The sequence below is a fragment of the Myotis myotis genome, unplaced genomic scaffold, assembly GCF_014108235.1.
Source record: "Myotis myotis isolate mMyoMyo1 unplaced genomic scaffold, mMyoMyo1.p scaffold_m19_p_4, whole genome shotgun sequence".
Classification (NCBI taxonomy): Eukaryota; Metazoa; Chordata; class Mammalia; order Chiroptera; family Vespertilionidae; genus Myotis; species Myotis myotis.
Window position 1 is genome coordinate 59,562,733 of NW_023416346.1, and position 12,907 is coordinate 59,575,639.

Here is a 12,907-nt window from a genome sequence, read left to right on the forward strand (position 1 = left end):
AATTTGTTTAGATGAATGGTTCACATGGTCTTTGAAGTCTTCCAGGTGGACAGTAGATTGTTTTCTTAGAATTATTCATGTTTTCAATGGGAGTAATTATGCTATTTAAACAAAATCAGTCTACTGGCATCTCATGAAAAGCAACCCTCTCCTTCTCATTAATTCTGATGAAGATTTTGCAGTGCTAATCAAGAAAATGTAGAATAAATGACCCAAAGGACACCATGTAAGTGGTTTAAAAGGGAAAAGATAGCAATCACTGCTCTCGGTCAGCAAAGAGACTCCAATGCGGAGTTAATTATATTTGTAACGTTGTATTTCCTTAAAAGAAGATATAAAGCAAATACAGTAAAAAAATTATACTTGTTACTCTGAGACAGGTGCAAGGGTGTAATGTTATTCTTTATACTTTTCTATGTTTGCTATCTTTTCAAATAAGGAAAAACACATTGTGTGGCACTTTGAAGCACATGTGGTACGTCAATATACAAGCACATGCCATTTGATTGATGCATGATGCTCTTCAATTTTTACTTACCAGTGCATCATCTTGCAATGAAGCAAAAAAGAAGCCATAGAGCAAGTTAATTTTCTCCTTGTGATCAATGAAGTCAAACACTGCAACCAGCCAACGATAAAAAAGTACCTATTGAAAGACAAATGCTTATCTTTAGAGAAATATAAGTGGCACAGAAGAACTTAATTCCCCCCTCAGGGCTGTTTTAGAAGCCTCTAGCACAAAGCCAGTTGGTAGATTTTATCCCTCAGTAAAAATATCTGTTTGAACAGCGTCCTTGCATCAAGCTATATTGTTCCAAAACCATAGGCTTTGCACAAAAGGCCAGTACCATTACTCCATAAGTGGCTCGTCCTTGCCAACCTTACCTTGGCTGCACATTAGAATCACCTGGGAATCTTTTTAAAATCCTGATTTCTGGGCCTCATCCTCCGGAAATTCTGTTTCTTTGTTACTAATGTTGTGGCCCCACCCCATAACAAAGAAACAGAATTTCTGGAGGATGAGGCCCAGAAATCAGGATTTTAAAAAGATTCCCAGGTGATTCTAATGTGCAGCCAAGGTTGAGAACCACTGCCTTAAGTGGTTCTGAAGGACTTATTTTCAAAGTGATTAAAAAGATTACCTTGGTGCTACCGCAACACTTGCCAACGCAAAGCCAGGAGACCGCCTTAACCACAGAATCCTCTGATATTAGAGTTGCTGGAATCATGCATCTCAATATCCGAGAGTTTACAGCACTCCCTGGAAAGCAGACAAACTCTAAATTAAACTTCATTTTAGTATCTTGATACTTTACTTACTCACTCTTGGTCCTAAAGATCTCACTTTATAATGAACGCAATAAAAAACATGAATAATATTTGACATCTCTTATTATCATTATAAAATACAGTTCAAAAAAAATGTACCTTTACCTTCTAATATATAGCCCGGTGCACGAAATTCGTGAACATTAAAAGGGAATTAATTGCCCTAACTGGTTGGGCTCAGTGGATAGAGCATCGGCCTGAGGACTCAAGGGTCCTGGGTTCAATTCCAGTCAAGGGCATGTACCTTGGTTGTGGGCAGATCCCCAGTGGGGAGTGTGCAGGAGGCAGCTGATCGATGTTTCTCTCTCATCGATGTTTCTAACTCTCTATCCCTCTCCCTTCCTCTCTGTAAAAAAATCAATAAAATACATTTTTTTAAAAGGGGAATTAATTAGCAGATATATTTTAACATTGCTATTTGCCCTTTCTCTATAATAGAAATGTGAGAGATGAAAGGAAATTAGTAAAATGTATATGAAAATAATATATAAATTTATTAATAAATAAACAGTAACAAAAGGATATAACAACAGAGGCATGATATAAAAACGACAAAAACATGATATGAAAACAAAAACATGATATAAAAACAAGTGATGCAAACAATGACTGATAAAGTGATTAAACTTATTCTAATATCTCCTGTACACCACAAAACACTTTCAGAGTGCTTGACTAATTTCCCTTGTGATGAAGTACTTAGAACTTTAACTGTAACATTACATGCTCTTCAAACTCGAGAGAAAGCAACATATAACTGACCATGTGCAAAAATGGGTGCAGGAAGGAACATGCCTACTCTGTCTAGAGTTTGTCCTTGTGATTTATTAATAGTCATCACAAATGCTGGCATCACGGGAAACGGTCCTTGAATCAATTTAAATGGGAGGCCAGTGTCAGATGGGGACAAATTAATTCTTGGAATCAGAACAGCCTCTCCCTCTGCAGATCCTATTAATACTTCAGCTTCCATAATGTTAGGTCGTAATCTTTTGATAATAAATCTGGTACCATTACAAAGACCCCATTTACCATTGAGATTTCTCAATAGCATGATGATTGCACCCACTTTCAATTTTAATTTATGACACGGCATTCCCAAAGGAGTAATACTATTAAGAAATTCGATGGGAAAATTTTCCTTTGTTTCTTTGTTATGGGGTGGGGCCACAACATCAGTAACAAAGAAACAGAATTAAAACTTTTTTTAATAATTTCTTATATATATTTTATTGATTTTTTTTATAGAGAGGAAAGGAGAGGAATAGAGTTAGAAACATCGATGAGAGAGAAACATCGATCAGCTGCCTCCTGCACCCCCCCCACTGGGGATGTGCCCACAACCAAGGTACATGCCCTTGACCGGAATCGAACCTGGGACCCTTCAGTCCGCAGGCTGACGCTCTATCCACTGAGCCAAACCGGTTAGGGCCAGAATTAAAACTTTATTGTGGGGAGCCGCTACAGTGTTTTGGACAGGTTCAAGCCTTGGACTGATGAGAGGGCACAGTCTTCTCATTACCACGTGCAAGTCCCAGCTTGGAGGGCAGGGCCCTCCCAGCACAATTATAGCCAACAGCTGTAGTTGTAAGCTTGAACCTATGGTCCGAACACGTGGCCCCACGTGCCTGAGTGATGTGGGCTTGATAGAGTTCAGGTGCATGTAGTTGAGTAGGATTGAAACCCAGGGGAATGTTTGTAAATATCTTGGTCACGCCCTTACTTTGCCTCGTAGCATCTGCTATAAAATAAAGGTGTGGCTGTGGGCATGGTCGCTGTCTCTCAGAGAAGCAGCATCCCACCAAGACCCAGTTTTCATTCTCTCGTCTGTCTTTTCTAAGCCTTTCAGCCGCCCCCACTCAGGTTCACCCCTGGCCATGCTGGCATGCAGCACACTTTAAAAAGATCTGCCTCCATGCTCCCAGGGCGGGTTCCTGCCTCAAACCCCGCCCTTACAGGAAACGGCTCCAGGAAACAGCTTGTGGGAGGGCGCAGCCGTTGCCAAGACAACCCCTGTAGGACAGACTTCCTCCTGCTCAGTCACGGCTGTTCATCTGTATGTGATGAACACCACCCATGGTTTTTATATAAGTAGATTATAAAGCAAATTCTTTGGCTCTAATGTTTCTATTTGAAAAGGGAGGATGAGTTCAGGGTTTCTTTTGGGGGTGACGATACGTTTGGCAATTAGAGAGTGGTGATGGTTGCACAAACCTGTGAATGTGGGTTTTGTTCTTTTTGTTGTTTTTTTTTAAAAAAACAACAACCACCAGGAATTGGATGCTTCAAAAGTGTGAATTTTATGGTATGTGAATTATATCTCAAAAAAGTACTCAGCAGAGAATTTCAAGGATTATTCTTTTGTTATTATTTTTAATGACACAATAGACTCTGGTTTATTTAACACTAGAAAGACTGAAACTTAGTATATACCTATATTGCCCAAAAGCAGCCAAAATGACTGCATTGTGAAAGAATAATATTGGAGCACTCTTCACTTATGTTCCTTAGCTTTTCCAATGACTCATTTCTATTCGACATTTCTTTCATGAATTTAGGGTGCAAAAGAAATAAAATAAACAACTTATTAGAACAAGTATCACTGCATAAAGATTCGAATAACAAGTACTAGTTTAGCTTATTGAGCAACTGCAACTTATCAAGTATCGACAATTTATCATGTACTTGTATGTTATCATGTGACGGTAATCGAAAAAAAATGAAAACTGTTATTTCAATACAGAGCTGAACTGGTCATATAAGAAATTTACTCAATTCAATAATAAGAGTCATTTGATTATTTAAAATTTCCCAAGCAGTCAAAATGACTGCTTTTGGGCAATATAGGTATAACACATATATATATACCGGAAATGAAGGAGGGGGGAGGTAACTACAATTATTAATAAACGCATTTATATGTTGTACAAAAAGTCACAAAATTCTAAGACATTGTGTCCTTATATACATAATTGTTTTTCTAACTGAAATTAAAAAGCAGCTGGGACCGGTTTGGCTCAGTGGATAGAGCGTCGGCCTGAGGACTGAAGGGTCCCGGGTTCGATTCCGGTCAAGGGCATGTACCTTGGTTGCGGGCACGTCCCCAGTGGGGGGTGTGCAGGAGGCAGCTGATCGATGTTTCTCTCATCGATGTTTCTAACTCTATCTCTCTCCTTTCCTCTCTGTAAAAAATCAATAAAATATATATTTAAAAAAAAAAAAAGCAGTCAAAATGACTTCCTTGGGCAATCTCATGTTAAAGCTACTGACAGGCATCTTACATGGGCTGCTACATTTAAGAATAAATAAATATATTTGTATACTCCACTCCCCCCCCCCCCAAAAAAAAGTGGAGAGGACAGCAGAATGAACAGCTATCCTTGGAATTAGATGGCAGTAATATTCTAAACTGGCCCAATTTTTCCATAATACTCTCTGGCTTCCACGATATCCTCCCATCTGGCAGGATAAGTGATTTTGCAAAAAGCTTTGTATACACCCTATATTAAATTCTGCTTATTAAGGCTTTAAGAATTAAATAGGTACCTCATTAATTTCTTCTTTTGTATTTAAACACTGTTTTATTCACATTCTTGTGTGGTGAGCATAATCATTCAGTGAAAAAACACTGTTCTCAACTTCTCATGCAAGTAGAATTCTCAAAAACATCTTGGATGCATGTGTCTTTAACCACTGTTTTAAATGCCTTAAAGTGTGGCAATCACCTTCATTCACTATAATAACACTGTTCTCATCTTCTCCCACAAGCAGCATTCTTAGAAATATCTTACATATGTCTTTAAACAATTTTATATGCATTATAGCATGGTGATCACATCCATTCACTGAAATAAGGCTGTTCTTTACTTCACTTGCAAGTAGCATTCTCAGAAACATCTTATACACGTGTCTTTTTTTCCCTGAGGGTGAAGACCTCTATTTTTTTAAATAAAAATTGTATATATTTAATATGTATGACATGATGATATGATATATATACATAGTGAAATAACAACTAGTCAGGCTAATTAACATATTATCTCCTCACACAGCTACCATTTGTGTGTGGTAAGAGCACCTAAAATCTACTCTTAGCAAATTTCAAGTGTTCAATACAGTATTATTAACTACTAGAGCCCAGTGCACAAAATTTGTGCATGGGCAGGGGGGTCCTCTCAGCCTAGCCTGCACCCTCTCCAATCCAGGACCCCTCGGGGGATGTCCAACTGTCAGACATCCCTCTCACAATCCTGGACCGCTGGCTTCTAATCGCACACCTGCCTGCCTGCTTGGTTGCCCCTCACTGCTCCCTCTGCCAGCCTGGTTGCCCCTCACTGCTCCCCCTGCCAGCCTAATCACCCCCAACTGCCCCCCCTGCTGGCCTAGTCACCCCACACAGCCTGCTTGTTCAGTTGTTTGTTCATCCCTCACTAACCCCCCAGCTAGCCTGGTCATAGGCAGTCAACTTGTGAGGGCATGGGGGTTAATTTGCATATTACCTCTTTATTATATAGGATAGTCATCATGTAGTACATTAGATTTCTAGATTTATTCATCCTAACTGCAATAATACATTTCTATCAATTTCTACCACATCATTCTGTGGAGAAGAAAGCAGTGATAGCAGATAATGAATCACAAGAATAAAAACCTGCTTTCCACTCTGTGTTTCCTTGTTTTTATTTCTCTTTTTTCCCTCACTCCCATCCCCTAACCCTTCTAAAATTTAAAAGTCTAACCACTAACACTTTACAAATGTACCAAATTCAAAGGGGTTATTCATTACAGACTATTCTGACATCCCAATGACTTTGAAATTAATTTCTAGAGTCTAAAATTAAAGTCTCTTTGCTCCCAATTATGGCATTTGTATCACACCTGTCCCTGAATACACATTACAACTGAGCAAAAGAGCTACATGCAAAGATCTAATAGTGATGGGGGATATCATAGATATAACTAAAAAGGGAAAAAGCAGTTAAGGAAGCCACATTTGACATCACAAAATTCCAGGTTAACAAAAAAAAGTTAGACTAAAAAGCTAGAGATTGTTTTTTCCAATCATATATAGCCCAGCCGGTGTGGCTCAGTGGTTGAGCGTCAACCTATGAACTAGGAGGTCACAGTTCTATTCCCCATCAGGGCACATGCCCAGGTTGCAGGCTCGATCCCTAGTGTGGAGGAGGCAGCCAATCAATGATTCTCTCATCATTGATATTTCTATCTCTCTCTTCCTCTCTGAAATCAGTAAAAATATATTTAAAAAAATAAATAATATATAAAAGTTTCTAAGTCTGTGGCATGCATTTTGAAAGAGGCATGCATCTGCCATAAGGCCTGGCAAATGTCATAAAAGCCTTCTAAGCATTAATTTCTGATATATTAAAAAAGAAAAGAGAAATTTCAAAATAGAAAATATCTGTACATTCTATATATGTTTTAAGGGCAGAAGGTAGAGAGAGATTTTTTCTTGACACTAATCAGTTAACCACAGATTCATGAAAAGATATTAGAAACAACAATCTGAAGCCACTTACGAGAAAAAGAGCCAATTTATTTTTTCAAAATCTTTTTTTAAAGAGATATTTTTAATATATATTTTTATGGATTTCAGAGAGGAAGGGAGAGGGAGAGAGAGATAGAAGAGATAGAAACATCAGTGATGAGAGAGAATCACCAATTGGCTGCCTCCTGCATGCTCCCCACGGGGGACCGAGCCTGCCACCGGGCATGTACCCTAACCAGGAATTGAACCATGACCTCCTGGTTCATAGGTTGACGCTCAACCACTGAGCCACGCCAGCTGGGCTAAGAGACAATTTTATTAGGTCAAATTTAACTTTCTAGGAAAACACAGAGAACTAATCAAGTAAAAGCCAAGAACTGAAATACCTGGGAGTCATATATTGAATTCAGCTAGTAATATGTTGTTGCTTTACAATACACACACATACACACACCCTTGTAAACATGATGCTAGTGTATACACAAAGGACTATAATATGCAAGGGCCAGGAAATAGAAAAAAAAGTATCCAGTTTGGATAGTGGTCTTAATTCTCAAAAACAAGAAAAAACAGGTAGAAAAACCGATAGCAATAACCCTAGAAGGAAGTTAGGAGGTCTGAATTCTCCAGTGATAGCTCTGACATTTACGCAAATCTCTATAATGACTCTGGGCCTCAATTTCCTCACCTTTAAAATGAAGATGTACAGGGTCTAAAATACCTTCCAAGTCTAAATGTAAATGAGAGTAGGTTAAAACATTTTTCTCAAATAAAAAGAATACTGGGAAGATGTTATTTCTTTCTAAGAACCCCACTCCCACGTCCATTCCAAATGAACTTAGAACAGGAAAGGAAGCATTTATAAAAAATAAAAAAAAAAGCATCTTGACTGCTAAGGTCATAGATGCTGGAATGGAAATAGCATCAACAGGGACTTGTCATAGATAAGTGAACCCAAAGGCAATGAAGTAGACCATATTATCTTTTAAGGTGCCTTCCAGCAACATTTAAATTATATGTATTCTTCTTGAGTCCGCAGGCTGATGCTCTATCCACTGAGCCAAACCAGTTAGGGCATATATGTATTCTTCTTAAGAGAAATACTGAAAATGGCTCCCATGTATTTGGTAAGAAGAGTATATACATTTTACTTGTCAAGTTATGTGATAACTAGACATTTCAACATATTTACATAGAAACTTTTGGTTCATAGAGTGATTGGAATGTAAGAAATTACAATTTTTATTTTATGAAGAGAATAGTAAAAAAAAAAAAAAAAAAAAAAAGAACTGCAACTGATTCCAAAGAACATCCTAATTCAAAGTCTAGGAGGCAAAACTAACAGCAAACTCATTTATCCTCTTGACATACCAAATTTGCCACTGAGTGCCACATTTAATAGGACGTCAATTTCTTCTGGGGCTAACCCATTCTTCCAAGCCACACTTTCCACAGTTTTCAAGTGTTTTTCCAAGGTTTTACCTTTACTCCGGGAAGTTTTAAAGGGACCTAGAAAAAGGAACCATATTAAATAGTGGGGCCTTTAAAATTCTTTCAGTCTCTAGCCTCAACAATTACAATTTGGGATACTTTAAAGCAGTGGTTCTCAACCTTCCTAACGCCGCGACCCTTTAATACAGTTCCTCATGTTGCGGTGACCCCCAATTTCATTGTTACAAATTGAACATAATTAAAGCATAGTGATTAATCACAAAAACAACATGTAATTATATATGTGTTTTCCGATGGTCTTAGGCGACCCCTGTGAAAGGGTCGTTCAACCCCCAAAGGGTCGCGACCCACAGGTTGAGAACCGCTGCTTTAAAGGAATAGCTTTATGCATAAAGTATCTTCCTAAAAGTCCTTCAAAGCTTTTCAAACTCTAGAATATTTTTTTTTGCAAGGCAAATATCTTTACTCCTGCAGGAGGATGTACACACACATGGTATGGGAGCACATGCACACTGAGCAGGTGTCTGCTAGGGCTTTTGTTCCTGTCCTTCACTCTTGATTGGAAGAGCTTAGGCATCCAGTCTTGCATGATGGGCTAATTTAAAGGAAGGCGTTGACCTTTGCCGTTTCAAAATGGTGGCCTCCATAGGAGCTGCAAGCCACTGAGCTAAAGTGGTGGCTGCCTAAACTCCCTTCTTTGACAGAAAAGATTACTTGTTTATTCTCACAATTCCCCCTTTTCTTATTTAACTCTTTTCTTCAAACTCGGCTAATATTCATTGATTTTCATGCTCTGCAGTGTCTAGAAGATTATTTTGCTGTTTGGTCAATGAGGTTTCAATTAACCTTTAGATAAGACCTCTCATACATGAGAGATAATAGAACATCCCACCTCTATCATTCCCTTCCATTCTCTGAACCATTGCTAAATTGGAGAAAGCATCCTCAATTTAAGAATTCTCAGCTAACTCAAAGCTGTCAATCCCTGTGGGGCCTCAGTGACGGTTCTGTTTGGCTGTGTTGTCAGAGATGAATGTATAACATTAACCCCCAAAATTACACATATTAATGCCAACCTATTCTCCCATGTCACCCTGCGGGTGGCATCTAGCTGTTCACTATCCCTTTAACTGCATCTCGAGTATAGTTAACAAGCCTTTGCTGGTTACAGTAAATATAATTAATCCAATCCACATTCTTGTTTAGAGTGGGCCACCAGAACAGGACAGATTCTAACCCTGCAGCAATCTGATCTGTGTGTACATGGGGATCAAAGAAGCCCTTGGACTCTCTCTCTTCTTCCTACTCTGTCTGTCCATTGAAAAAGGTTTACGATATGCCAAAGTGGAAGGGATACCCAATTGTATCAGAGCGCAAGTTCCACTCCATTTGCTGGGCAAGGCCCAAGTCAGGGTCCCCCATAACACCACCAGACATCAGCACAGGGTATTGACAGTGCACCATGACCGGCTTCTGAGGATACTCAGCCATTTACACATCTGGATAAATTTCCCATAAACTCCAAGTACTGTTCCCCCCACACCTTGAGAGGCAGGAGCTATAGTTTACATCGGAGAATGGGGACCAGATTGTTTTGGGGACCCTTGCTCTTTACCTCAACAAGGAGAGAGTTTTACAGGAAGCATTTCCCAAGCAGTTTCCTCCTGACACAGGGCAAGCACACATTCCATCTGGTTACGGTCTGAGGTCCATCCGAATGAAAATGGGACCACTTGGGCCTCTAGCCTTCCTGCCACGCAAGCGTAACAGTCGCTTTTATTTATGGCGCGTACAGAATATTTAATCCATTCCACCCAGGCATTCGCTCCCTTATATCCTACTTCTATTTGCATGGTGGTGGCAGTGGCCTAAGGGATCAAACTCTAGAATATTTAACAGCAACAGCACCTTCAGTAAGGAAAACTAAATCATGCCTTGGCATCTCTGCTCTAAACTAAAAGCACTGATTTTAGACTATAAGTTGTTACAGTACTAGGGCATGATTCCCAAACTTTGAAATCATGTTAGGAGCCTTTAAAAAGTCCCAATGCCCAGGTTGCATCCCATACCAATAAAATCAAACTAAGAATAGATGCCAGGCATCAGTGTGTTTTAAAGATTTTCGGGTGACTCCAATGTGCAGCAGTTTGGAAACCGCTCTGCCAGGAAAGTGCTTTGCTGTTGTATACTAGTACCTAGCATACCCATATGTAGTAAGAGCTCAATAAATGTCTATTAAGCAGAGAAAAACATTAATGAGCAAAAATATGCTCTCCTTTATAATTCCTCAACAAAGAAGTCTAGAATATTTTGATAGAAATAGGACTTTCATAAGGAAAACCATCTGTCTTACCTTTCTCAAAGTATCTTACTGCTATCTGCAGAGCATCTTCTGCTTGCTCAGCAGCATCAGCTTGTTCAGAATCTTCCACTGGACTGTTTTGTCCATGTTTCGAGGTGCTCCTTGAGTTGCTTAGGTCCTCTTTCAGTTTCCAAGCCAAGAGATTAGTCTGATAACTATTTCTATGTTGTGAAGTTCTTGGTGCCAGAGAGCTCTTAACTCTCTTTCGAGCTGACATTACTGCACATGTTCTATGCAGAAACAAGTGTCATTACCATTAACCAACCAAACTGTCCCTTTCTACTCCACAAAGACAAGAACCACATCTGAATGTATTCTAAACATTTAGTACATACTACCTAACATACAACAAGTATACCATAAAAAAACTGACAAAAATCTGGGCAACAAAACTTATAGGTTAGCTTTCTCAGAAAGTCCTTGACCTAAATAGGAACAGAGAGAAACAACTCTCCAAGTTAACATTGACCAGCTGAACTGGCCTTCCTGGAGGAAAAGAATACGGGTAACATAGCAATTTTCTTAAAATGGCTATATCACATAAGTGTGTCCAAAATTAAGCCATCTTATGAACTCAATCTTACTTTCTCTCCAATCACTCCTATTTTTCTCCACCTCTCCTTAATTTTACTTTTCATCTTTTATTCTCCCTACTTTATCAGTGCTAAGTTAAAATTGCACATAGTTCAAAAGTCAAACTGGTGTGCAAACTAAGGATTATCAGAACAGAAAAATTCCCCATTAATTAACTCACTTATTCAATAGGTAATTACTGAACATCATCTATATTCCAAGCACAGTTCTAGCTACCAGGGATAAGATCATATAATAGTCAAGGTCTCTGCTCTCATGAAACTTATGGGGGTGGTGGTGTGAGAATCAATAAATAAGTATATAGCTAATAGTGAACATAATACACAGTGATGTGATAGAAATGAGGTGGAAGTGAGAAGCTACTTTGGAATAAGTGTTCACAGAAAGCCTCCCTGATTGACCTTTAAACTGACTTTTGTATGCCAGAAAGGAAACAGCTATGTGAAGATGTGCTGGAAGAGTATTTCATGGAAAAGCAAAACTAAGACTTGCTAAGTCCTTGAAGCAAGAGCTTTGTCTGTTAGGAAAACAGTAGCAATACCAGTTGGGAAGGGAGGGGTAGTGATATGAAACAGGCAGAGGGTAGTGGGAGATGAGGTCAGAAAGGCAGCCAGGGACTACCATACTGGGACGTGTATGCTAGAGTAAGGAGTTTGGATTTTTAAGTGGCAACTATCGGGTAGGGAGAAGTGTTAGGGGAATGATGCCATCTGATTTATGTTTTAAGGCCACTTTAGCTGCAGTGTGAAAAATAGAATGCTAGGGGTCAAGGAGTGGAAACAGGGCAATTAAAAGGGTCTTGCAGAAGTCCTGAAGAGATGTAACTGTAGCCTGAACTAGTTCTAATGTACAGCGGTGGAAAAGGTAGAAAATGATTGTGTTCGTGATAAGTGTTGGAGATAGGCTGGGCAAGATCATGATAAAATACTGGATGTAGGGAGAAGGAAAGAGAGGAACCCAGAAGACTTCTGAATTTTTGGCTTCAGATGACAAAAACTAAGGGAATGGTCGGAATGACACTCAATCCCACGTCCCTAGAGCAGATGAGACCAGAGCAGGAGAGCAATATGCGTGTCTAAACCTGTGGGAGAGTCCAAGTTCCGAGTTGTTTCCTATGTTCCTTTCAAAGAAAGGCAAGCGAACAGCTTCAGACCCCACCCGGTTGACCGATCCCGTATCTTCCCAAGGCTTCCCCGGCGCCTCCCCACCCCCCACCGCCCGCTTCCCAGGCTCGGGGAAAACCCTACCCCAGCCACATCTTGCAGGACAGTCCTGCTCAGAAGTCAAGGAGCTTCTCTGATCTCGGAATCCCCCTTTCACGCGGTATTTAAAAGTACCTTACCTAATACACTCTTCTGTCCCCGAACCTCCGGAGTTCAAACATCCCCTCCAGGATTCAAATGAGCGAGCCCCGCCTTGCGCACAGTCTTCCGCGCAGACGCAGGCGGCGACCCGGCGGAGCGGCTGCGCTCTGCTGAAGTCTGATTGGTTGGGTTTCAGCTCTACAGCGCAAGGCGGCGCGCGCGCTGGGGCTGACGCTGACGCTGACGCTGACGCTGATGCTGACGCAGACCCAATTCGGTGCGTCGCTCGCCCCACCCACTAGGTCCCTGGTACTTGTGGTGAGTGGGCCGTTGGGGCAGGAGCAAACTGATTGGCTGGCG

The 12,907-nt window shown here is 40.1% G+C and overlaps 1 protein-coding gene across 3 annotated transcripts in view; it reads right to left on the bottom strand.

The window, feature by feature from the left end:
- Positions 1–12,703, bottom strand: part of CENPI (centromere protein I) — a 101,367-nt gene extending 88,664 nt beyond the window's left edge. For 2 of the 3 annotated variants that reach the window (XM_036305210.1, XM_036305209.1), the window contains exons 1-5: positions 12,586–12,703; positions 10,641–10,879; positions 8,207–8,344; positions 1,143–1,261; positions 539–646 (exon numbers count right to left, since the gene is read on the bottom strand). In XM_036305210.1, coding sequence (XP_036161103.1) covers positions 539–646; positions 1,143–1,261; positions 8,207–8,344; positions 10,641–10,866 — 591 coding nt within the window. In that variant the 5' untranslated portion in view covers positions 10,867–10,879; positions 12,586–12,703. The remainder of the gene's footprint in view (positions 1–538; positions 647–1,142; positions 1,262–8,206; positions 8,345–10,640; positions 10,880–12,585) is intronic. The other variant, XM_036305211.1, reaches the window with a different exon arrangement.
- Positions 12,704–12,907: the final 204 nt, after the last annotated feature.